The sequence below is a fragment of the Gobius niger genome (genome assembly GCF_951799975.1).
Source record: "Gobius niger genome assembly, chromosome: 22".
NCBI lineage: Eukaryota > Metazoa > Chordata > Actinopteri > Gobiiformes > Gobiidae > Gobius > Gobius niger.
In genome coordinates, this window is record NC_136873.1 from 367,821 (window position 1) to 393,936 (window position 26,116).

General features: G+C 41.7%; 1 protein-coding gene across 2 annotated transcripts in view; it reads left to right on the plus strand.

Annotated features, from left to right (window-relative positions):
* Positions 1-692: 692 nt before the first annotated feature.
* The window catches only part of gsna (gelsolin a), a gene marked incomplete at its 5' end in the record, with an annotated part of 28,289 nt that continues 2,865 nt past the window's right edge, over positions 693-26,116 (plus strand). The window contains 14 exons of one of the 2 annotated variants that reach the window (XM_079580750.1): positions 693-885; positions 4,562-4,716; positions 10,571-10,732; positions 10,815-10,964; positions 12,019-12,108; positions 12,930-13,062; positions 13,196-13,500; positions 13,588-13,721; positions 15,514-15,604; positions 16,012-16,038; positions 20,531-20,701; positions 20,871-21,045; positions 23,764-23,885; positions 23,973-24,050. In XM_079580750.1, coding sequence (XP_079436876.1) covers positions 693-885; positions 4,562-4,716; positions 10,571-10,732; positions 10,815-10,964; positions 12,019-12,108; positions 12,930-13,062; positions 13,196-13,500; positions 13,588-13,721; positions 15,514-15,604; positions 16,012-16,038; positions 20,531-20,701; positions 20,871-21,045; positions 23,764-23,885; positions 23,973-24,050 — 1,986 coding nt within the window. The remainder of the gene's footprint in view (positions 886-4,561; positions 4,717-10,570; positions 10,733-10,814; positions 10,965-12,018; positions 12,109-12,929; positions 13,063-13,195; positions 13,501-13,587; positions 13,722-15,513; positions 15,605-16,011; positions 16,039-20,530; positions 20,702-20,870; positions 21,046-23,763; positions 23,886-23,972; positions 24,051-26,116) is intronic. The other variant, XM_079580751.1, reaches the window with a different exon arrangement.

Here is a 26,116-nt window from a genome sequence, read left to right on the forward strand (position 1 = left end):
TTGAATGTTTTTGGGCAATTATTTAAATGGTCTTAACCCTTTGCTCGGGACTGTAGCTCTGCAGCCCTTCTGTGGTCCTCGCCCCAGGCTTTCATCATTTCAACTCGCGCTTGATAATCACATTTTCTTTGAGTGGTGAACATTTTCAACAGAATCTGCAAACCTTCTGGTGTTTTAAGTCGAGTATAAGAACAAAAGTGTCTTTGATGCATCTCTGTCATCTCTCTCAGCACTCTGTCGTTTCTGTTTCATGAAAGTGCCTCATCAGGGGAAAGGACCCCTGGCTTACAGTGACAGTATGTAGTATACACAAGTGCTTTCAGATACAGGAGTGTGTTTGGCCAAAACATGTGATGTGATTAACTGGCCACTCATTCACGATTGATGCACTAGTTATTTTTAGATCAATCGTGAGTTAAAGCTTTAACTTTGACGGCCCTAATATGTTTGTGTGCAGGGACCGAGCCCTGTGTCAGAGACTTGTTTCCCATTCTGAAGATAATACGCACTGTTACCAGAGAGAGCGTTGATCTTGGTCTAGGCCAGGCGTTCCTTGGGAGGTTAACATATTTTATGAAATGGTTCATTGTGTGAAACCATTGACTTAATTAGCTCTAATGCCTTTTCCCATATTTCACCATCTTCTCATCTTTCCAGCACATTCAAGAGTTTTCTGTTGTCTCCTCCTCAGGATGCCAGAGCACCCAGAGTTCGAGCGAGCGGGGCAGCAGACAGGTCTGCAGATCTGGAGGGTGGAGAACTTTGACCTGGTGCCTGTGCCGGAGAAGCTTTACGGAGGCTTCTACATCGGAGACGCCTACCTCATCCTGAACACCATCAAGCAGAGGTCTGGAGCCCTGCAGTATGACCTGCACTTCTGGCTCGGTGCGTATGACCCTCACACAGAGTGCTCTTAGGGGAGAATCTTACATCAAGTAGACCACTTATTCATTTCATTTGTATCTTAAAACCAAAACATTGATTGTTCCATCAAATTGCAGCCTCTAAGTACTACACACTAGCAACTAACTTAACCTTAACCTGTTATCTCTATGCAGTTAGTGAACTAGAGCTCCCGAGCTGTTTTGCACAGTCCGTCCATCCTTACCCTGGGGAAGTGACATCACCAACAGCTGTTCTTCTTCTTTAAAGTTATCGGTGGAGTGCAGGCCAAACAAAAGTGCATGTCGCCCCCTAGTGTACAGTGTCAACAACAACATAGTGTCAAAATAAAGACATTTAAGGAGAAATGAAATCCAAATGAGCCATAGCATTTTCCTTTCGTGTTATTTTATTTCAACAGCTGTTTCATAAAGCTACAATAGCAAATGATCCATGTGGCTTAAGTTAATACTAAATGAAAACAAAAGCACAAACTGCCTTCATTTTATCGTTTACTGTTTAACAATGACATGTGACTGAGCTGTGGAGACGACAACATGGATTTTCACTATTTTTTTTATTATTAAATGTGCACCTGTGGTGTAACAGTGGTTGCGCATGAATCACTCGAGGGTGGGGCAGAGGGGGGGTGGGGGGATTTGACGCAGTGGCTTATGGGATGGCACATAGCTCCTAAGATCCTGAGATCAATAAAGTATCATCTTATCTAATCACCGGTAATTTAACACCAGAAGTCCCTATGCTAAAGTGGCTATGATAGTTAGCATCAGAGGTCCCTATGCTAAAGTGGCTATGATAGTTAGCATCAGAGGTCTCTATGCTAAAGTGGCTATGATAGTTAGCACCAGAGGTCCCTATGCTAAAGTGGCTATGATAGTTAGCACCAGAGGTCCCTATGCTAAAGTGGCTATGATAGTTAGCACCAGAGGTCCCTATGCTAAAGTGGCTATGATAGTTAGCACCAGAGGTACCTATGCTAAAGTGGCTATGATAGTTAGCACCAGAGGTCCCTATGCTAAAGTGGCTATGATAGTTAGCATCAGAGGTCCCTATGCTAAAGTGGCTATGATAGTTAGCATCAGAGGTCCCTATGCTAAAGTGGCTATGATAGTTAGCATCAGAGGTCCCTATGCTAAAGTGGCTATGATAGTTAGCACCAGAGGTACCTATGCTAAAGTGGCTATGATAGTTAGCATCAGAGGTCCCTATGCTAAAGTGGCTATGATAGTTAGCATCAGAGGTCCCTATGCTAAAGTGGCTATGATAGTTAGCACCAGAGGTCCCTATGCTAAAGTGGCTATGATAGTTAGCACCAGAGGTCCCTATGCTAAAGTGGCTATGATAGTTAGCACCAGAGGTCCCTATGCTAAAGTGGCTATGATAGTTAGCACCAGAGGTACCTATGCTAAAGTGGCTATGATAGTTAGCATCAGAGGTCCCTATGCTAAAGTGGCTATGATAGTTAGCATCAGAGGTCTCTATGCTAAAGTGGCTATGATAGTTAGCATCAGAGGTCCCTATGCTAAAGTGGCTATGATAGTTAGCATCAGAGGTCCCTATGCTAAAGTGGCTATGATAGTTAGCATTGCGGCTCCCTTTCCTAACTCCTTCCTAACTGACAGACCACTTCAGAAGCATCTTGTCACGGCGGACGCTGATGCACATCCGGTTTGGTGTAAGAGCTCTTACCAATCTGCTCGTTCAGACACAGCACTGCTCTCTGAGCAGCAGCTCCGCCCTCTCCTGGAAAACGACTGACTTGTGACACTCGTAGTGTCAAACAGGAAGAGCCCGGCGTCTGTAATGTAGTGCCTTATGGCCTGATTTTAATTTGTAAAACAGCCTTTTCATTGTTTCTGTCGTAAGAAAGAAAGAAAAAAAAGAAAAAGAGGAAGTGCCCGACGCGTCCGCGCTGCCTCTGCAGTGAAAACGAACGCACACCCTGAGCGCCTGAACAGATGTCATGTTTGTGCCGAAAGCTACGAAAAAGGAGCTCTTTCTAACCTACTCTGGACACGCCTGTTCTTTTTTCTTACCTAACCATAATGTCACGGCGAAAATCAGCGTTTGGGTATGGGAATACAGGACCTTATTCAAAGCCAGAGCTGTGGTGAGTCACACGCGTGTTAGCGTGTGTGTGTTAGCCATTTATGAAGCTGTGTTGCAAATGTCAACTCCTTTTAACTGCATTGTGAAGTAACTTCACTTTTTGCTGTGATATTATATTTCTCTTACTGCAAAACTTGCATCGGCTGCATCGACTCGGAGAGGGGGCGGAGTTAACTGAATCCAAGCATCTTGTCTTCCGGGTTTGAAAAATACCTTCAGAAAATACTTTTATTTATCACAAAAATAAGTACTTCATTGTGGTAGAGGTACAATATATCATATAAATGCCTATACTTAACTTTGGAAAGGCTAATGTAGCAGGATACAGATCCTTTAAGCTTCTTTCATTAGAGATATTGCCACAGGCATTTGATGTCTGTTGTCATATTTGTCAAACATCCTTAAAGGGGCTAGATGCAAGTTAGCCATTTTATACTCACTACTGCCACGTCATACGTGTAACTGCAGCTTCTATATTAAAGGAACAGGCCACCGTTTTTCCATACTGAGATATGTTCTTACCTGAGCTGTGGCGAGTTCTTTAGGACCTGTCTGATCTTCAGTCACGTAAACACAGCGCAGACGGCGTTAGCATTTAGCCTCTCCCTCTCTCCTCTATAGCTCCAAAACAGGTCAAGATAGAAGCTACCAAGCTCTTCCACGTTTTCCCTATTTAAATATGGTTACGTGAAGTGTTCCACTACAAAGTATAATTACACAAAATTAAACAATGTGGATTTTCTAAGCGGATAAAATGGGGAACTATATTGTAAGAGGAGAGAGGGAGAGGCTAAATGCTAACGCCGTCTGCGCTGTGTTTACGTGACTGAAGATCAGACAGGTCCTAAAGAACTCGTCACAGCTCAGGTAAGAACATATCTCAGTGTGGAAAAACGGTGGCCTATTCCTTTAAGCTCGTGCATGACGGCACTTCGGACCCGAAGTAACACCTTCTTGAGTGGTAATGCAGGATTTTAGAGGCAGTTGTGGTGAACATGTCTAGGCTTATTCTACACATGAGGACATTGTTTGAACATGTAGGGGGAGGAAAAGACTTCATTTTAACATCTTTAAACTCTGCATAGTCCCTTTAAACCTGACGTTGCCTACCTCGGATTCATAAGCTAAAGCTATAAACACGTCATTGAGTCTCTTTGCCTCTTCTTTTTTAAGTGTTTTGCTAAAACAGGGAATCAACAACATTACATGAACCACTGGGCTGTTCGTCTTTCCTAATCAGATTACAACGATCAAAAACATGATTTCTTGAAAACTAGCTTTTAATCCACTTTTGGGCATGGCTTCAGATGACAATAATGAATAAACTGATTGTAACATGATTTTATTAAACAGGCTAATGTGGAAGCTGGCAGACGTTCTCCCTCATCGATATCATGTGCTTTTAGGTCATCACATTGATTATCAAAACAGCCCTGCCTCGTAAACAGGACCTGACATAACAGTGCGGGTGTGCCATGTTCTGCGTCCCATGAACCAGGCTGATGTGTGATGTGGAGGTCTGAAGTGAAGATGCAGTCTCTCTCCCCAGGGGACGAGTGCACTCAGGATGAGAGCGGCTCGGCGGCCATCTTCACGGTGCAGATGGACGATTACCTCGGGGGGAAGCCCATCCAGTACCGCGAGACCCAGGGCCACGAATCAAGGACCTTCCTGGGATACTTCAAGTCCGGCATCAAGTACATGGTGAGAGAGCGGGAGGGTTCAACGGCATGTTTGAAACTAAAACCCTGCGTGCTTTGCAGAGATAATATCACTTTACAGCACGATGATGACATGGTAATAAGAAATAACTAAGGATAACAAGAGAAAACACACTCTGCAGCTCCTCTTCCAGCGGGGGCCAATGTACTTGGTTGAAAAGTTTAGATACTACTATTTAAATATTACCAGAGGTGGGTAGAGTAGCTAAAATATTCACTCAAGTAAAAAAAGTACCTGGGGAAAATGCTATTTGTGTACTGTTGTTTGGGCGTAAAAGTCTGATTTACGTTGACATAACAAGCATGTTAAATCCAAGTATATCCAAAGGAAATGCCAGAAAAATATATATATATTTTATTTTTCTGAAGAATAAAGTACATGAAGCACAAACTACGTTTATTTGTGTATCATATGAAGCTTTTACCGCTTAAGATTTACTCAATGTGGATTGTGGAACGTATACTCTTTTTACTCAAGTAAGAGTACAGGTACTTCATTATAATATTACTCAAGTAGAAGTAAAAAACATGATATGGTAAAACTACTCTGTGAAGTACCATTACTTTTTTTGATTGATTGATTGAATATTTTATTTTGAGCTACACAAAACAGACACAAAAGCGAGAAAAACAATAAGAATAATTACAACAACAAAAAAAACAGCATTCTAGCTCGAAAAGGAGTGGGAAGAAGACAAACTTATTAACTTCCACCCCCTATTCACTTCAATAATAATGTGGTTGCAATAATAACAGATGGTTACACCTTAAAAAGTTACTGTACTTGAGTAAATGTAACTGAGTACTACCCGCCTCTGAATATTTCTCCCATTAGTGTAAAGGCTACACTGTAATAAATAATATAGCAGTTCAACTTAAAATTCTATGTTAACTTTCTGCCATAAAGATTTGAGCTCATTGAAGGTACTGATATTGTTTCAATCAAGTAAAACCAGTAAGTTATAAATGGTCCATAAAGCATTGCTATAAATTGTTTCAACTTAACAGTTTCAGTTTTAACAAACCAACATGTTTTGTTGTGCCAACCATAAACTTGTATTGCTTCTTCATATTAACGCAAGTGTGTGTGTTTTTTAAACTCACGAGGCTAAGTTAAAAACATCTTTGACTTATAATTGAATGTCAAAAGAAAACAATGTTTTTAGCTCTATTAACATATCAGGTTAGGTTATGAACAGATTTCAACTCATTCACTGCAGTTGAATGAAAGCAAATATATTTGCTACTATAACACAAAATACTACGTTTTTAAACAATGGTACCACTTACAGTCTAATGTTAAAAGAACTCAAATGTTTATGGCAGAAACTTCACAAACACTAGTAAGTTAACAGAACATCTACTTGTAATTCCTGTTAACAGATAGATACAAGTGACAAGAGACAATTATAGTCAAGGCATTTTAATTTTCCAGTAAAAAAAAATATACAAGTGCTTATAAAGTTACAAATGTTAAAATCTGATGAAACTTACAAATTTTGTTCATACATTTAAGCAAATACATGTATATTTTTTGTATGCACTTGTGTAGGCCTGTCACAAAAGTTCATATATCTACTTCATATAAATCTACAATAATTAAGCATTTTACCAAAGTAAATGTTAATTGCAACTCGTGTTGTTGAAGATCTCTTAACATGTACTTTTAGAACAACTGCTTACTGAGATTTTGTTTTAGTGGTTATTTTGTGATTGTGACAGGCCTACACTTGTGTTGTACACAAACTTGGAGGCATGGCAGTGCCTCTGATGCCGCTCTGACAAAAACTGTAATGTTGGTGTTAACAAAAATAACTAATTTTAAAATGACTTCTAAAAGTGGCCAATTAAACAGGCCTGTTACATATCAAAAATGGTTCATAAGAGTGACCGAGGATGAAAAAAAAAAATACAACAGCATTTGCCTATGGTAATGGTTTGTATCTTGTACCTGCACAGTCCATGTACTCCAGCGGAGCCTGTTCTAGTTTGATTTTCATGATGACCTTTAGCAGAAACGTGACGTTGATTTTCTCACGGTGAAGCACGAGGCTTTCTGTGACCACAACTGCTACAAAGTCCTGATGTGCAATAGCATTCTGCTCCTCTTCATAGATATTAAGCAGTCCAAGTTCCATTCGCTTCATCCAGATGTTTTGAATGGTCCTTAAGAAAGAAAAGTCATATTATAAGTGTCAAAACATCAAAGCGTCTTTACCTTTCATGATGATGTGAATTATTTATGTCTGGGATTAATATAGTGTAATTTAAAGTGTTTGCCATTAACCTTTGCAATACATTGTTCTACATTACTTTTTTACTTTTTTGTGATCATTCAACATCTTTCAGAGCTAGTACGGCTGATTTACTCAATATTTAAATAAGCTGCAAAATTAGAGGAAACACCCTGTAAGTCCTACCTATAGACAATAAATCAATAACCAGAAGGATACGTGTGAAAATATAGTGTGTGTTGGGACAAACGCATGGACACATGAATGACAGCACAACACTGTACGATACCATACATTTGATAACACCACAGCAGAATGTAATTAGGGGGAAATGTGTCCATGAAATTGTTAGTGTGTACTTTTAACGAACATGTTTCACAATGAAAGCCAGGAACGAACAAATATGCATATTATTGTTGTTAATATTTTAATTTTAGATCAAATTTATTGTACTCACCGCACACATTCAAAAACACTGGATGGATCTTCTCGGAGGCAGTGGTGATCCCACCACCAGAGCAGCAGTCCTGTTCCTCTTATGTTCTGCAAAAAGTGACAAATGTTGTTTATGAGCACTAGACACTGAGGAATAAAATGGCATCTACTGCATTTAGAAGTTCCAGAGTCTTAAGGATTGAGATTACTCTACAGAGATTAATAAAGGATAACTTAATTTCCCACTATACTTACATTTTTTACATGACACAAGGAGAAACACCTTCCAGGAATTGCTAGAACATTATTGAAGCTCTAGCAGTCGGGGAAAAACTTCCTCAAGGCCATCCAGAAATGAAGCCAGCAGTTCAGTTACAGCCACTCATTGAAATTCAGCTTTTATCTGAGAACAAAATACAAATAATGTATATTAGCAAGCGCGCAAAAAAAACAAAACAATAAACAGTAAACAGTTACACCACCTCATCACCGACAAGCTCTCTCTTCCACTGGGCCCAGCATTGGTTTTGTCATGAATGGGGCTGTTTTTACGAATTTCTCTCCATATTCTTCCAGTTTTCCTCCATTTCTTCTTCACAGTCACCTCCTTAAGGCTCCTTTTGAAATATGTTAAGATTAGACCTACTTAATCTCAAACATACTGCATAAATAAGCACACAATCGAAACACGTTTGCTACATATCCAGGTTGACCCAAGTTGTGGAATTTTATAATCCAAGTTTATATGCTAACACATTAAAGTAATTACTTTTTGTCATGTGCCAATAAATAAAACCAAGGGTTACTCCCTCAATTTAATTCCCATACTTTATTAGGCATTTTGAAGCACACCAGAGGTATTTAAAAGCAGTAAGTATGTATACAATGTATTAGTATAAAAATACATATTAAAACACATTTCATCTTTCTGCCTTTACTGCACTAGTGCCCCCTCTCTCATCCTCCCCTGACAATGCAAGTGAATGTGAATCTATAATTATTATAGTACTGCATTTCCAGACCTTCGTGAACGCGTGTTGTCTCCACGTCATGTTCACGGAGACACGCACGTGTCATAAACACACACCGAGCATTTACTCAGAATGACAACAGAATAATCATTTCATTTTAACAGTGACGCACAGACGTTTGACGAGCATTTAATGTAAAACTGGGCCAAAACGCAGACCACACTGACAGTGAAAGAATCACTTGGTCACGTTCAAACCTCCGTACGGGGCACGGGGCTTTACCAGCCCAGTGATCGAGACGGGTCTGCGGCCGGAGACACTTGCAGTGACCGCAGAGCGTGGCCTGTTCTTGGGCTTGAACTGCGCTAGCTTAGCACCCGTGTTAGCTTAGCTTAGCACCCCTGCTAGCTTAGCTTAGCACCGCCGCTCCACAAATCAGAGAAAAGTGGCGCGCAGCGTTGTACAACACAAATAATAACGTAATGCGGAAATTATCGGCAGCAAAGTCATTGCTTGAGCGGTTAAAGTACTTGCTAAACAGTAAAATGACAGCCTTAGTAGTTTACCTTTGCACAGACACGAACTCAGATGAAACCTGTGGCATCACTAGCTCAGTAGCTCCCTCTTCCTCGTCTCTCTCCTCGTCTCTCTCCTTTCTGGGAGACTGGCCTGGACTTCGCCTGCTGCCTGCTGTGTTACACGGGAAAATATGACCACGATGAAGCTTTTAGAGCAAATTAAAAACCCCACTCTAAGACAACTTTCTTCAAATAGCCCACCCCTTTTGAAGCTAGCTTTAGCACCGCATGGCTTACTTTACAAAAAAAAATATATCCATATATCCATATATGGGCAGGACATGGCTTAGGGCGATATTGAACATATATTATATTTGACTAAAACACAAGTGAAAGATTGTTTCCTTACTTTAGCGCGATCCTCAGCGAAGAAACGTTCACTCCATTTGAAAACAAAACTGTTGAAATGTACCATAGGACGGACTGATGTGGATTGTATTCTTCCGCCAGTTTTGTCCAGATTGATTTTTACCAACATTTCTTAAGCTGTTTCAGTAAGAGTTATTATTAAAAATAAGTATTCACTCTCAAAAAAGCTGAATATTATTTTATATTATTTTCTAGCACTATATGTGTGGCGCAGTAATATGGTTGTGGGGTTACAAGATCCGGTCTCTTTCTAAAACTTACCAAACTAAGTCAAGTTCACATTTAAATGTTACCCCAACACACCTCAAAGAGTTATTCACCTTTGAACTTACTGACATAAGTTAAACATTTAAAACGATCATTGTCATGTGAAAACAAATTACACTCTTACGTTACAATAACAAAATGGGCATACGACTTTTAACAGTGTAGTGTTTTGGAAACGCTGAGCTTTCTGTCAGTCGCTCCGTCTTCCCAGAGACTGTGGGAGTCATAATGAAAGAGAAGTACGTTGGTCCAGATGGTCAAACCGAAGGGGAATGAAGCCTGTTATGGGAATCACTACTTCACACGACTTTTGTAGGCTTTTTGGTGGACAATTAGCACATACAAATAAAGTTATGTCAAAATCAGGCCCATGATAGAAATGGAAAAACTAGGATTCGTAGCTAACCGTTAGCATTTCCCGATCTAGCTTTGTGGGTGTTCCCAGAGATGCTGTGTGTACCTATGAGCTAACAGGAAAAGCAAAACAAACAGCCAAACTTCTACAATCAACCAATCACTGCTTTACCTCATTTTCTGGACTATTCTTCAGTAACTTGTTAAAAAATCAATTTTTTGATGCACATCCTGCAACTTCTCGTGGCACCTTCTGATAACACAATCCGGGTTATTGGACAGTGGAAAAGTGTAGAAACAGTGACAGTGACTACGCTTGGAATGTACGTCTGTTTACGTACAAAATGTAAAATGTGAGCATAAATGAGCCTTAAAGCTGTAATAGGAATCTCTACCATGAAAGTCAGAGGTAGTAAAGTCTCTCAGCTGCTGCTCTCGTGGACCCTCTCGCACATGTCCATCTTCAGAGCGGTTCATGCTGCTGACCTTTTCCAGACGAAGAAAGTCATTCCTTTTGGGCATCTGTCCGGTTCTGTCCAGCGAGCTAACCGTAGCTGTGTTGTGCTTGTTTTATTCCAGATGAAACTGTTACTAATAAAGAGTTTTCTCTGTGTGTCTCTCTGTCACAGAAAGGCGGCGTTGCGTCCGGGTTCAAACACGTGATCACGAATGAGGTCATCGTTCAGCGAGTGCTCCAGGTCAAAGGTCGACGAGTTGTCAGGGCAACAGAGGTGGCGGTCAGCTGGGACAGTTTCAACCAGGGAGACTGCTTCATCCTGGACCTGGGCAATGTCAGCACCTTCCCTCACGTCACACAGGAGAACACTGAGACCTCGCCCTGAACCTGACTGAACCTGAGCTTTGTCCCTGCAGGAGATCTACCAGTGGTGCGGCTCTCAGAGCAACCGCTTCGAGAAGCTGAAGGCCACGCAGGTGGCCAAGGGTATCCGTGACAACGAGCGCAGTGGGCGGGCCCGAGTGTACGTGTGCGACGAGGGTGCGGAGCGGGAGAAGATGCTGGAGGTGCGTCTGCTTTGGTTCATGACACACAGTGGTTCCAGACCGCTCACGGCTTATTCATCACCTGCATTTCTCTGCTCATTCTGTCAAAATAATTCATCCTAATTTTAGTCGAGGTAATATATTTCTGACTAAGCTTCCACTAATTAAAAAGTTCAAAGTAGTTCATGAGGCTAAATCTACAGTAATATGTCGAAGGTGGGTTGAAGCTTATCTGGCCATCCACTTTTTTTTTTATCTGTCAAAAGCCAATACATTTTTTTTTTTACCATTTATCGATCCAATCACAGACCACGTTGTCACGTCAGGAACCGATTAAACCACTAGTCAAATATTTAATTGCTGGGTTGCAGGTGACATCACAGCATTCTAAAGGCCTATACTATTACATAGAGGAAAAAATATTTTGTTTTTGAGGAAATTTTTGGTCTTGTACAGAGAGATCTTGGACCCAGTGACTGATATTAAAGATCATTTTTTAAATTCATATATTTTCTTTTTAGCTATGACTTGTGAAAGTGTAATGTTATTAATAGGAAAAACTGGCTCTTGCCCCCCGCTGGGTCCGATGACATCATCACATTCTAGAACCTGCAACCCAGCAATATTCCTGAAATGTACTTAACAAGAATGTACCCTCTGTAACAGGATTTTCTTCCAAAAGTACATAGATTGAAGCAGCTGTTATGCATTCATGATGAATGCCCATGTGTGTGGAAATATCAGCCCTCATGTTTCTTTTTGAAATGGCACTTATCACCAGCAAAGGAAGAACTTTGAATGAAACATGTGTGACAGAGATAGCACAATGGATGCACGCTTAGATAAAAGTGTGGGGAATTGTTTAACCCTCTCTAAAAAGCACCTAGTTCAATGTTTAATGACATTTTTGACAATGTTTGCATCAAATGATCTGTAGCCCTCATTGCTGTATAAACACTTCAATATGAGGTCCTCGATGACAAAAGCTTTGACACCCTTTAGCTACACTAACCACAGATCTCTCTAGTCTTCAGTGTAATGCTCTGATGTAATGCTCTCTCTGTGGTGTGTGCAGGTGTTGGGGCCTAAACCAGACCTGCCTGAAGGAACCTCTGACGACATCAAGGCTGACGCCTCCAACCGGAAGAGAGCCAAACTCTACAAGGTCATAACACAAACCATTTAACAGTTTCTATATAGAAAAACATACATGGCAATATCAACTAGAGACAAGAATAGAGAAAACACTTTTCAGTATGTTGATAACTATGTGAAAGACTGTGACCAAGGACAGTTAAATCCCTCTGACAGACGGGCCCAATACATTTTTCTTACATCTTTTCCACACAGTTACATTTGTTGAGAGCAGCCCTGGCAGTGTTATGTGTCGGGCGGCAGGTGTTGGGTCGTGTGCCGTGGCAGAAGGTGCAGAGGCCGGGAGATGCACATTTCATGGTCTATCACACGCTTCAACCTGGCGTTCACTTGTTGTGGCAAACAGGGAGTATTTGTTGACTTTAGTGAGTCAGCAGGAAGCTTCTCTTTCTTCACTCTGCCGGTCTTTCAGAGCAGTGTGTCAAATCTGGACGAAAATGTATATTTTAGAGCATGAAAGTTCTCAGAGCCCAACATGGTTCCTATGGCATATTTCAGAGATGGACTTTGATGCTTGGCCATGAAATTACTTGTACAAGCAAAGCTGTCTTTAAAGTCTATTCTCAGAGTGGTTAGAAACAGTCTGCAGCCTTTGATTATGTGTGGGGCAGATTCTTGTGAAAAGGAGAAATAATGCCAGTGCCCAGATGTGAACACAGGTCATAATGTCCAAACTCCAGGGAAACCTTGAACTGAACATCTTGTTGGTGTTTTTTTTACTATTTCCCCACCAACTTTCAATACACGCCATTGAAGAAATGAGCATTTTGATTCATATGAATTGACAATAAAATGTTGTTTGAGTCTTATTGTGAGTGTGTGCCGTGGCAGGTGTCTGATGCCAGTGGGGACATGGCGATCGCGCTGGTGGCTGCTGAGAACCCGTTTGCTCAGAGCGCTCTGGAGTCCGGAGACTGCTTCATCCTGGACCACGGCTCAGACGGGAAGATCTTCGTCTGGAAAGGTCTGTGCTCAAAACGCCAGGGATTCATGCTCTCATCTTTCTTTACATTTGTTTAATCACAATCCTTCCAAAGAACATTTTGACTGGACAATACCAGCTCTCTCAAATGGACCGTTTCTCTTTTTATGTCCAGGCAAAGAAGCCAACATGGACGAGCGTAAGGTGGCCATGAAGTCGGCGGACGAGTTCATAAAGAAGATGGGCTATCCCAAACACACGCAGGTGCAGGTCCTGCCCGAGACGGGGGAGACGCCTCTGTTCAAGCAGTTCTTCAAAAACTGGAGAGACAGAGACCAGACAGAGGGTCTGGGCGTGGCGTACATCGCCAACAGCATCGCCAAAATACAGAAGGTCCCGTTCGACGCGGCCGGCCTGCACGAGTCTGCGGCCATGGCGGCGCAGCACGGCATGGTGGACGACGGCAGCGGAGAGAAGCAGGTCAGATTGTGTGCGCTGTTTGTAAAGGGCTTCATATGTGTTCCATTCACTGTTCCCTAACCCATCGAACAAATGTGCACATTTCAGATCTGGCGTGTCGAGGGGTCGGACAAAGCTCCTGTGGACCCATCCAACTATGGACAGTTCTATGGAGGAGACAGCTACATCATTCTGTACAACTATCGCCATGGAGGACGCCAGGGACACATCATCTACATGTGGTGAGCATCATATATCATATAGAAATAGGACTGTGTCTAGTTTCCCCATTGTGCTCTGAATCTCAAATGCTGAGACAAAACTACAATGAACCGCTACTGATTATTAGATGTTGATTCAGCTGCAGTAAATGAGTTTGTCACTCGCTGTTGTTGAGATTAGTTAGAAATGTGTGTAACAAACCGATGCCCATCCGAACTTTTCATGCTGTTTTGAGAAATTTAATGTACAGATTAATATGTCGGCTCAACAGCTGTGCCAATGTGATTATTATGAGCTTGACAAACATCAAAGTCAGTGCCACGCGCTACCAGTCTGAACTGTGGCGACACTGGTACAGTTGTCTGCTCTAAATGTTGTTGTGTGTTTGTTTTGGTTTTCGTTTTAACTGGACCTCGAGTCTGCAATAAAGGTTGATGATGATGATGAATACGTGAGAGAAAGCTTTTAAAAGTGACCTTTGAGAAGGGGGGTTTTGGGACTGTTGAGGGGAGTGTTCTCATTCAGACACTGCTCTATTACAGAAATGCTGTTAGCTATCGAAGCCTGTTCCTTCAAACAAGCCAATGGCTCCAGGACCTGCTTGAACTGAGCTTTCTATCCCCGTTTGGGTTCAACGTTATGGGAATGTTTGACATTGGAAATTTTCCATGGGCATTAAGAGGAATTTATGGGGATTAACGGGATGGAACTAAAGGTTTCTTCTTTACAGACACACAGTACATAAACAGCTGCATATGATAGTTATGCACTGAAATCTCTTTCACAGGGGAAAGTCTCAAAGAAATCATCAGTCATATGGTCATGTGGGTTTGAGGACAGGGTTTTAGGTGTTTGAATGATACAACATGTTTGTATCCATCTTGCATCACCAAATGTGAGCAGTATTACAGTATTATGTTATTTTAAGAGTATGTGTCATGTGTCAGTCTGTAGTTTCGGTCTATTCTGTTTAATGCAGCCCTCTCTTCCTGTCCAGGAGTCAGCATGTGATCTGAATTTAACCAGTCACAATGTGTGAAATCAAAATCACAATGTAAAACTTTGCAGTTTGTCCAGCGCGTATTTGAAGAGTCTAGAGCAGAATATACGTTTTGGAAAGTTGAGCTAATTTTTGACATGACAATAGTCCTGATCCGGGGTGTGAAAAAAAAGCTGAATAAATGGGTGACAAATAGTTCGCACATTGTTTATTCAACGGAAAAAAAGTTCATTAAAGGATTTTGACAGTTTTTATTTTTGAAAATTCCCTACATTTCTGAGCTAAAGTTCCCATCTGGAATGTTCTGTCCCTTTGCAACCCTAACACAAATGGATAGTGAAGCCAGGCCCTATATTAAAGCATGGCGAGGTATGACGTGTGTGTGCCATGGCATTTATGTCATTCCTGTGGTTTCTTCATCATTAACATGTTACATGTTACATGTTACATGTTACATGTTACATGCGGTCACTGGGTGTGTGTCAAAAATCACAAAAATCAGAAACTTGCCTGAAAGTGATTTAGCATTTAGCTCAGAGGCCACTTTTATACGCTCACTTTTACATAAAGTGAACATGCCGTCACCTAAATGTGTTCGATGGTTGACAACATCTGAAAACATCTGGATTATTCATAGATTGGGATGTTTGATTGCTAAAGGCTAACGGCTATAGGAAGAATACATAATGCAGGCTAACAGACTTGCTAACTCTCCGCAAATGATCGCTCTTAAACATCAATTTAAGCAAGTGTTTAAACTAGTAGATTTTTGTTGTTATTGTTTTATTGACTTGGCTTTGTTGTCTCCACAGGCAGGGCTCTGACTCTAGTCAGGATGAGATCGGAGCGTCCGCCATCCTGGGTGCTCAGCTGGATGAGGAGCTGGGAGGAGGCCCCGTGCAGGTAACCGGCTCCTGTCCCTCCCTGTCTTTAAAACCACCATCCGCCCGCAGAGATCCAATCAAAATCACTACTTGAATGTTCGGAATCAGTAAGCTGCAGATAGAGTCTTTATTTTCCATACATCGCACATATAATCGCAATACTTGTCGGTATAAAATTACAATTAGATGGACTTATAGGCATATTACTTTGCCAAATCGTTCACTTAATTTGCTGTAGATGTAGATATTGGCTAGGACGATATCATTCAGGTATCGGTAAAGCAAGTATCATTAAAGTACTGGTCCCCAGCCCTACACAGCACAGAGGTGACCAGTGTCTCATGTCCACTCATCTGTCCATGTGCCTCTCTCCTCTGCCGCCGCTGCTTCTTCTTCTTTGGTTTAAACCCTGGTCTGTCTCTTCAGGTTGTCGGTGCCCCCATAACCACACAGGTATCCCCCAAATCTCTGCTCCGTTTGTAGCAACCACACTAACTCTGTCTGCCTGACTCCATCACGTTTCCATCTGTCGAGGACGTGCCACTTTTTGTTGGTCTTTGCCGGTTTGGCGCCTTAGGGAAGATGAAACTTTTGCCGTTGTGTGTTTCTTACTAAACACCCACAAAGCCCATTTCAAAGCCTTTTTATTGCCTTTTTTCCCAATCCTTTTAGACACACTTTGGATACAGAAAAGGCTCGTTTTATTTTATTTATTGTGATTATCATTGGTATATAATATTATGATCATCTAATCATTGTGCGCAGTAGAACAGGTAAATCCGACTTTTATTGAGTTACTAGCAGAAGTAACTTTTTCTCCAAGTACTTTTTTACTTTTACTTAGTAATTATTTGGGTCACTACTCTTTACTTGTATGAGTAAAATGAAATGTTGGCACCTCTAACAAGAGAGAGCATGAGGGAAGTGTTGTGTATCATATTTGAAATTTGAATAGTTGACAAAGGATGAACTAAAGATTTTTTTTCAAACAAAGTACAATTTTGATAATATCTTTGTAAAATATTTGTGTTAGTTATTCTTCGTTCACCCAAACACACAAACAAAAAGTGGCAGCACATCCACAAATCCTACAAAACAATCCATTAAAACAGTGAGATGAGACAAAAACAGACCTTTTTGGCAACGAACACCTTTGGAATTGGTTTGCAAAAAAGTAAAAGTGAGATAGTCATGTGGAAAGAACCCCATATACACATTCAACTTCTGACCTGGGCCATCCCAGTCCCATGACCTGAATCCTGCTGAAAACATGAGGCATGAGTCCATCAGAATATCTACAGTATGAAGGATGTAGAAACATCCATGCACGTGTTTTCATTGATTTATTTTATTAATCTGGACGTAGCAACAACTGGTTTGGCGTCGGGACCCACCATCACCATAAACTGACCAGCTGCCACCCAAACAGGACTATACGGGTGACACTGGGAACAATCCAACAACAGTTGTTCTAACTCTCAGGTAGTGCTTCCATACTTTTTTTTAGTAGATAAATATTATAAAAAAGGTTCCTGCGACACTTTTGAGTCCCGACCCACCAGTTGAGAAACACTGGTTTAAAGTGTTCTAGCCCATAAACCCCTGTCCATAGGGGGCTCTTAGGTTACAATAGATAAAACACATTATTCAACTAGACGAGGCACATTTACACATGGGAACAACTGACCTGGTTTTAGCCACTGTCTGCGCTCTGCTAAAGATGTTTATTAGTCTGCAGTCTCAGTCTTTATTTTCCAGCCTCATCAGCAGCTGCAGGAGACGACTCAGAGCAGGAGGCAGCACAGACAACTGAGCATTAGTAACACAAGAAATGTTCTGTTTTTCTTTTGTTGTAAATCCTTTGTCTTGGCAACGAATTCCTTTTTTTTGTGCGTGTAGTTTTTAGTAAATATTTGTAGTATAACATGGAAAGGCTAGAAAGAGCCCCATCCCCACAACATTCGTCTCATTACCAGAGGTGCCAACATTTATTTGATGTGTCTGACTCGGTGTGGAAGCTGGAGAACCACTGACGTGAAGCATTTGCATGAAGGCATGAGTGTGTTGTTCTCTGTCACAGCATGCTCCTCCGGGTCCTAACCATTCATGACCTTTATATTTGAACAATAATGCCACGTCGTACAGACTAAAAGGTCACAACTAACAACCCGGCTTTAACTGGAGGGAGTTAACACTAGCTAACATAGTGACCAGATGCAGAATGGTGAGCTGACATTCCCTGTGGTTCAGTATTTGCTATAGATCTGCTGCCATCTAGTGTCCATGTCATTTACTGCAGCTGGAACGGAGAACACGGCTTCTCAAACTTTAAATCAAAAAGGGCCAAACTATGTATTCTTTTATGTTGCTCAAACTAAAACTGCAAACATTTAAATAGCTCTGCATTCTCCAATAAGATTAGCTTCATGTCTTCAAGACCAGGAAAAAGAAGTACATGGGGCAGGTCTATCAACAAAGAATGGTGTTGAAAGAATATTTATTATAATACTATCTTTACTCAATGATTGGAGATTGGAGTGCAGAGGTCCAGACCAAACAACCCTGAGGTCGGCCTCCAGAATGACTCTCCTCTTCACCTCCTTTCACCCTGAAGTGGCAAAAGTTGAATTCACATCAACCCAGCGCCGTGTCACTGTTTGGAGGCCGGGCGATTATTCAGGATTCCTCAGGTTTCCTCTCCTCTGCTCAGAGCAACATCTACTGAAGCGCCATGAACCCCAGACTGAGGCCGAATGTGGGATCATCCTGTGTCTGTTAGTAGATGCAGCTTAGAGATTCCTAGAACCTACTTATTCCTTTTTATGTCAATAATAAGTGAGTTGATTTTTCTGGCTCTTTGATAAAACGGTGCACATGGGAGCCACATAACTCAAAAAGCCCTTCCTTTTGATACTGGTTTCCAGGTAGCACATGTTGGTAACGCGAGGCCAGTCACAGCGCTCCAAATGCAGCCACAGTGAGACTTTGACAAACACAATCACTGACCTCCACAAACCGCCGTCTACTCCGATGGTGCTGCTCTGATCAAACATCTGACGGTGTCGGCCCAAACCTTCTCCACCACTCCTGAGTGTTTCCAAAATGCTGAATAGTGAATCTTAAATTAGTCTATGTCGACTTAAAGAGACTCTACGGAGTTTAAATATGTTAATATTCAGTATTTTCCTCCCCCTACATGTTCCAGCCATGTCCTGATGTGTAGAATGAGCTCAGACCTGTTCACAACTGCCTCTAAAATCCTGCACTGTCACTCAGAAAGGTCCAAAGTGCCGTCATGCACGAGCTTAATATAGAAGCTGCAGTTACAAGTATGACCTGAGGGGGCAGTAGTGAGTATAAAATGGCGAACTTGCATCTAGCCCCTTTCACTGTGTCAATAAATAAAGTTTGACAGTAAAATTGTTTTTAGCTTCAAGCAACGTCTTGCAGGAAAAAGGAAACTGAAAAAGTGTCTGTGCTGCTAAACTAAAGTGTCATTAATTCATTAGATTCATATTTTCAATCGTATTAAACCTTATCTTAGTAATTAATTGTAATTAATCTAAAAAAGTTCCTGCCCAAGTGTTACATTTTGAAGTGTTGATACACAGCGTAGTGGTATTACAAAAAAGCTCCTCTTCAGGCATATAATACGTGACAAAATGAGTTGTAGTGATGTATTTCTAGTGTAATCAAAGCAGTTTATTTAACTTGAACTTTTATTAGTTTTTATTCGTTTTCATCCATGTTGTTTCCTCTGGAGACATGCCTGGTCCAGATCCAATGAAAATAAAAAATATGAAAACAGGTTATATATCCGATATGAACCGATACGTGTTTTGGCCTCAACACAACTCTCACCAAGTTCATATAAGTGAATATGCTGTATGTCATTTTGAAGTGCAGAACTTCACCGTACACAATGCTGCAGTTAGCAACAGGGTTGCCAGGTCTGGGCCGCCAAATCCGCCCAAAAAATTGCGGAAAACCATACATTGTTTACTAGTGAACAGAGCCCATGTGTCCTGCAATGATGAGAAACCGCCCCATCTCCCTCCCATACGGAAAATGCATCTCACGGAGCCTTTTGTCATTCAAAAGAGTGATTTTGATAAAAAATAAGACAGAAATAGCCAATTTTACTTTGCTAATGCTGACATGAACTAATCAAAGCTGGAACAGAAATTATAATTTGATTACCTAATGAAACAAAATAGCCACTGCTGGAGAGGCCAAGTGTTTTATTTGGTTATACAATGTTGTTGAAGAATAACAGCTCTCACACATTTGTAATGCACAAGGATCAGATCATTTTATGTGAGTTGTTAATATTAATGCAGCCTAAAGCCTAAAGCCTAAAGCCTAAAGCCTAAAGCCTGCCATATACTCAGATATTCAGTGTTGAAAAGCCCAGTGATCCTTGTCTAAGGTTTTCCCTTAGTTAATACATATTCATAATGGAAAACATCCCGTTTGCAAGAAAATATATGACTTTATTGATCTCACAATAGACAAAAGAGAAACTTTTTCACTTAGAACAGACCACGTTTAAGAAAGTCTCTTGGTATTGGTTAATATTGGATATCGGCAGATGCTCAAACCCCCAGTATCAGTTTCTGTTTCTGTTTCTGTTTCTGTTTCTGTTTCTGTTTCTGTATCTGTATCTGTATCTGTATCTGTATCTGTATCTGTATCTGTATCCGTTTCTGTATCTGTATCTGTATCTGTATCTGTATCCGTATCCGTATCGGAAGCAGAAAAGTTGATTGGAGCATCTCTAACCTGGGCATGCGTGTGCTGAGTGATCCTGCATATTCAGTCCAGGACTCGTTGTGATCGCTTCAGCTCTCAAATAGCCTCCACCACAAATCGTCGTGCACTTTTCCGATATAAATCGTACACTTTAACGCGACTCCCCTCATTCACTCTCTCTGTCCTGTCCCAGGTCCGCGTGGTGCAGGGCAAAGAGCCGGCCCACCTCATGAGCCTGTTCGGGGGGCAGCCCATGGTGGTGTACAAGGGCGGGACGTCCAGAGAGGGGGGCCAGAGCGCTCCGGCAGAGACCAGGCTGTTCCAGGTCCGATCCAACTCAGCGGGACACACTCGGGCCGTGGAGGTGAGGAGGGAGTTCACGTCACGACCACCTGCTTTAATATGGTCACCTTTGTTTACTCTTTGTTTATTCGTCTGCCAGTAGTGGGGTCAGGAATGGGAATTGTTTGTTTTTTATAATGTTTAAAATATAAAGATATTATCACGCTCATGCTCACGTCGGGTCTTTGCAGGTTGACACAGCTTCCTCCAACCTGAACTCCAATGACGCCTTTGTTTTGGCGAGTCCCGGCGGCTGCTTCCTGTGGCTGGGGCAGGGCGCGTGTGACACCGAGAAGCAGGGGGCGCTACAGCTGTGTGACATCCTCGGAGTGAGCGGGACAGAGCTGGCCGAGGGGGGGGAGAGCGGTGAGTGTCAAAGAAAACCTCACCAACACCTGAACTGATCTGTCCTTTTGATTTTTCAAAGATGCATTCAAGGGTTCTCAAATTCACGAACATCCTCTTCTCAATTTATTTGATGTTACTTTAAAGCAGTACTAAGTAACTTGTTCACTTACTTTTGGGTTTTCATCTCCCCAAGTGTGGTTTTCTGGCCAGAGACATGGCCAGAAAACCACACTTGCTGCCCCAATACACACAAATGGAATCACGAAGAAGAAGCTAACAGGCTAACAGGCGAAGCTAACTGTGGGCTAGCGCTACATAAACAGTATTTACAGCCAAGTTTAAGTGAAAAAAATGATCTCCATTGTGTAATCGGATGAACAATGTCCCTCTGTCCCTTTGACTTCTCTGTCAGTGTCGTATTTACTCTCACGGACAATTAATGAGTAGAAAAACACATCATGCTACGACCCCTGCAGTGGCGCTTACGGCCTCTAGGGGCATGAGTTACTTAGTACTGCTTTAGGTTCAGGTTTTGAAAATTATACATAAAAACAATTTTAAGAGAGCAGCGCTTGTTCTGAGGTATTAGCTTATTGGCATAGTTGTTACCCTGAAATATTTAAGATTAGACGGCACATGGTGACGTTGATGGCCTCCTGGTTCGCCTATGCCCAGGGTTGGGTTTGCTCGAGATGCTACTGTCTCCTCTACCACTAAAAACATGCACAATACACTGCAAAAAGTAAAAGCATTGTCTTAAATGACTTGAATTGAGGAAATGTTTCTTGTTTTGAGCGGTTTTCACTCATTTAGACACTTTTCCTGATCGGACCGAGTTTCCTTTGCTTGTTTGAGGACATTTCAGACCAGTTCTAGGGTAAATCTCGCTTGAAATAAGAAAGTAAAACTGCCAATGAGATAAGACCAATTTTCTTTCCCCATTGGCAAAGAAAATGACCTGAAATAAGGACGAAATGTATCGAAACGAGTCAGAAACATCTCAGAACAAGTGAAATAATCCAGGACAAATGCCCAACAACTTCTTAACCAGTCAAAACAACTAAAATTTGGATTATTGTGCTCAAATTGAGATGTTTATACGGATCTAGTTAAATACTTTTTGCAGTGTAGATTCCCTTCTGACTCTATGACTTCTCTTTCCTAGTTAAATAAAGGCCATAAATAAGTCAAGGTAAACAAAAGTGCTTTGTTATTGACAACATGACACAGTGTTGTGTATGACCAGTGTGGGCACCGCTGTATCGCAAGGTTCAAAGTGTGTCAACAGTAACGGCCGATTGTCCGAAAATCACAGTGGATAAAATGAGACAAAAATCTTCAACAAAGAGTCATAATGTGGAGTAAATGAGTAGTAAATGAGTCCACCTTGACTGTGCAGATCAGTCTGATGCAACTGTGTGAGTGAGACTTTCCCGAACTCCAAAAGCTGATGTTTCTTTGTTTTCTCCTCACGCTGCCTTCACAGGCCCTCGGACAAAGTTGTGAAATGTTCTGAAACTCCTCTACAAACCTGTTCTTTAAAGGCAGCGCTTGTGTTCATCCATTTTGCAGCGCGCTGGGCTGCGTTGCATCAGGCTTTTACTGTTTCTCTGTCATCTCAGCTGCCCAGGACCGCGGGCCAAAACACAACACGCTCAATATTTCATCTGCCAAAAGAAAAAAAACAACAGACCGACCACGTTAAAGGCGAATGAGACAAAAAGCAAAACCTCAGCCGTGTGATTTTTCAAGCAGAGTTCTTTATAATTCAGTACTTTCTGGGCTTGTTTTGAAGCCAGAAAGTGCCCTGTTCTCCGCTTTGTTAGAAGAGAGTTTCACCATCTAAATGTAGTATTGATGTCTCTGCTCCGTAAACTTCTGTAAGAGTCAACACAGGCAATTTAGGTTCATCTGTGAAGTCCAAAACTCTTCTGTGGGTGATGGACTCCTCCACACGCCGCCAGAATACAGGAACAAATGTTGGTTTACTTTAAACAGTTCCAAACATTGATACAACCATTAAAAGTCAGTTAGTCCAATCTATTTGTGTCAAGCCTGTTTTTAACACTCCATGAGCTGTGTGGAAATCTGTGTTTTTTATTTATCTTTTTTAGTATTCATTTTAGTGAATCCCTTTTTATTGAATTGACTGGTTTTCTGAGAACTGGTGTGAGAAGTGGAGCAAAATCCCCCGAAAAACGTCTGATACATTCATGCGGCCAATGTATGGATTTTTACATCAGACTGACTCAATAACAAGTCCAAAACACTCGCCGGTTTTCTAACGAAAGAACAAATTAGGGCGTAAAGACGATGGAGAGCTCGCCTGGTTCCTTTGGGACAGACCCCACTCATCTGCAGCTCTGTCCGCCATGTTTACTGCACACTTGAACATCTGGATGCCCTCCGTGCCGGAATGTGGCTTTGGGTGCAAAATAAATGCAATTAATTCTCTCACCCTGGAAATAAATGAATTGATCCAAAGCCGAACTCCCGGGACAATCTGTGCAGACGGGCTGAGGACAGGAGCTCTAAACACTGCCACTCCCGGCAGGAGTCGCTGTGCAGTTTGACTGAACGCACTCAGGTTTAAAGAATAATATAAAGAAAATATAACCTCTAAGTTCTTAACAGACTTTAATGAAAGTAAATGTTCTGGATTGGATTGAGCATGTTTAAAACACGCTCTCTCAATTTCATTTTTACGCTCTTTCTAAAAAAGTGTTCTCTGCACAGATGAATTCTGGGAGATCCTGGGAGGAAAGTCCGAGTACCGCACCTCCACCAGACTCAAGGACAAGATGGACGCCCACCCACCCCGACTGTTCGCCTGCTCCAACAAGACCGGCAACTTCATTGTACGTCTTTTTTTGCTTTGGAAATATGAAAAATATATTGAAAAGTGTTGATTAACAGAACTATTCTTTCCCCTTTCATTTCCTCAGATCGAGGAGGTCCCGGGGGAGCTGACCCAGGACGACTTGGCCACAGATGACGTGATGATCCTGGACACGTGGGAGCAGGTGCAGCACTGGCGCAAAGACAAAACATACATGCATAGAATTCAAATCAAACATTGTACAGGGTTTAAACAGAGAGCAGCAGGTGAAACTGAAAGCCTTTAAACGCACACAAAGTGGATTTTTAATGCCACAAACATAACAATGAGCCTCACTCAGGGCTGGACTGGCAAAAAAAATCGGCCCGGGACTTTTGGGTCAAGACCGGCCCTCCAAAAAAAAAAAACAGTCATATTCAATGCAATAGTCGAGGTGATGAGCAAAACAATAAACCCTTGGCTTGAACTAAAACAGTATAAGCTACAAATCGAGGACAATAGCTGCATTTTGTTTCTGCCGAATTCAAGCTAACACCTCATAGCGCTCAACACTTTAGTCTTTTCATTTATATCTTGAAGGAACTTTTGTAAAATTACTTAACAATCTTAAAATGTGCGTTCCGTTAATGAAGTTCCACTCGCGACTGCAACACAAATAAACTTCTCAAAACCAACCAAATTATCGCACTGTGGATTCAAGATGAAACGGTAAAACTCACCACGGAGTTATGGAGGTTTGGAGTGAAAATAGACGTCCCAAAAAGGCCAAACATTGTAAATCCTTTCAATGGAAACTAGAAGATTTACAAACTGCGCGCACTGACGACGAGGGGCAAGACGGAGTCACCTGACAACTCCCAGCATGCACTTCTTTGCAAACATTTGTCTAAAATGTATAAAAATAGAGGTCTGAGGTTCTGTGGGTCCTGGAGGGAGTTACAATAAACTATTTCCTCTTATATTCGCAATGTAAGGGGCATGAGTGTTATGTCCGAGAGGCCCATTGCTCATTATACCAGATTATCTGGGAACCATGACTCAAGAAAGCGCTACTAGAGGGGTATAAAAGGCGTCACATCCCTCTAGTGGAGGAGTTGTGTAACTGCATAAGTGTAATGATAGAGATTTGGCCGGCTTCTCCCGTTAATTATGGGCCGGTGTAAGGTATTATGGGCCTTATTTCGGCGTGATTGGCCCATCCGGCCCGAAAGTACGTCGGCCCACCGGGAAAACTCCCGAATCTCCCGATGGCCAGTCCAGCCCTGGCCTCACTCATCAACATCTTAACACATAGAGGCCGCGCTGTTTTGAGGATTAACTGTTGAGTGCCAACAATCCAGACCATTGTTCATGATGTTTGTAGCACCACAGCATGTTCTATGTTAGAGCTGTGGACTCAGGCTGTGGCTCGTTTGAAAGACGAGACTCTAAGCTCTTCATACGTGAAAACAGTTTAATTCCTAAGCTAAACAGAGGCTAAATTTGTTTCAAAATCACAGATTTTGTTCTAGATTCGGAGATAACAGGGGTTTTATGCAACTCTCTCCTTTCTGATTAACTCCTCTCTCCAACTCTCCTCCTCTCTCCTCTCTGGACGGACACTAACGTTATGGGAAGAGGCAAATGCCTAAATATATTTGTTTCAAGTCAATTTTCAACAACAACATTATTGACATGTTTTGAAACACCGGCGTGTGCATTTAAACAGCCTGGTTCTGGATTGAAGACTTTAACAGGATGTTTCTCAGTCGTCCATTTTAACCATTTCAGAGAAATGTTAAAATCTCAATCGATCTTTCCATGGGAAGCCGCTCTGCTTTGAGCAAGAGCGAAGTGTCGGGTTTACAGCTGTTCGCTGCGCAACACCACCCCCCTCAGACTAAAAAGAAGAAGAAACACAATAATAAATGAAATGTCCAGATGTGACTTTTCACAAGTGAAATCACTTCTGTTCATCACAGAGCTGCCTAAATCACACATAAGGTGTATCAGAGTGTCTGTCGTTTTTGGCACTCAATGTGTTAAAATCCATACTTACGATGACATGATCATAATTGTAATAATTCACAACACATTTCAAATGTATTGAAAGGAAGGTGGTCGGAAGGGCTGCACTGTGTTAAGTGCTAAAAATCAGGTGCTCTTTCAGGATGACAAACAAAATGAGCAAATGAGGAACAGCCTTAAGTGGTAAAAACATCCTCGCGCTCTGATGAGGATAAAAGTCCTTTATTTGGAGGGTCAGGGACA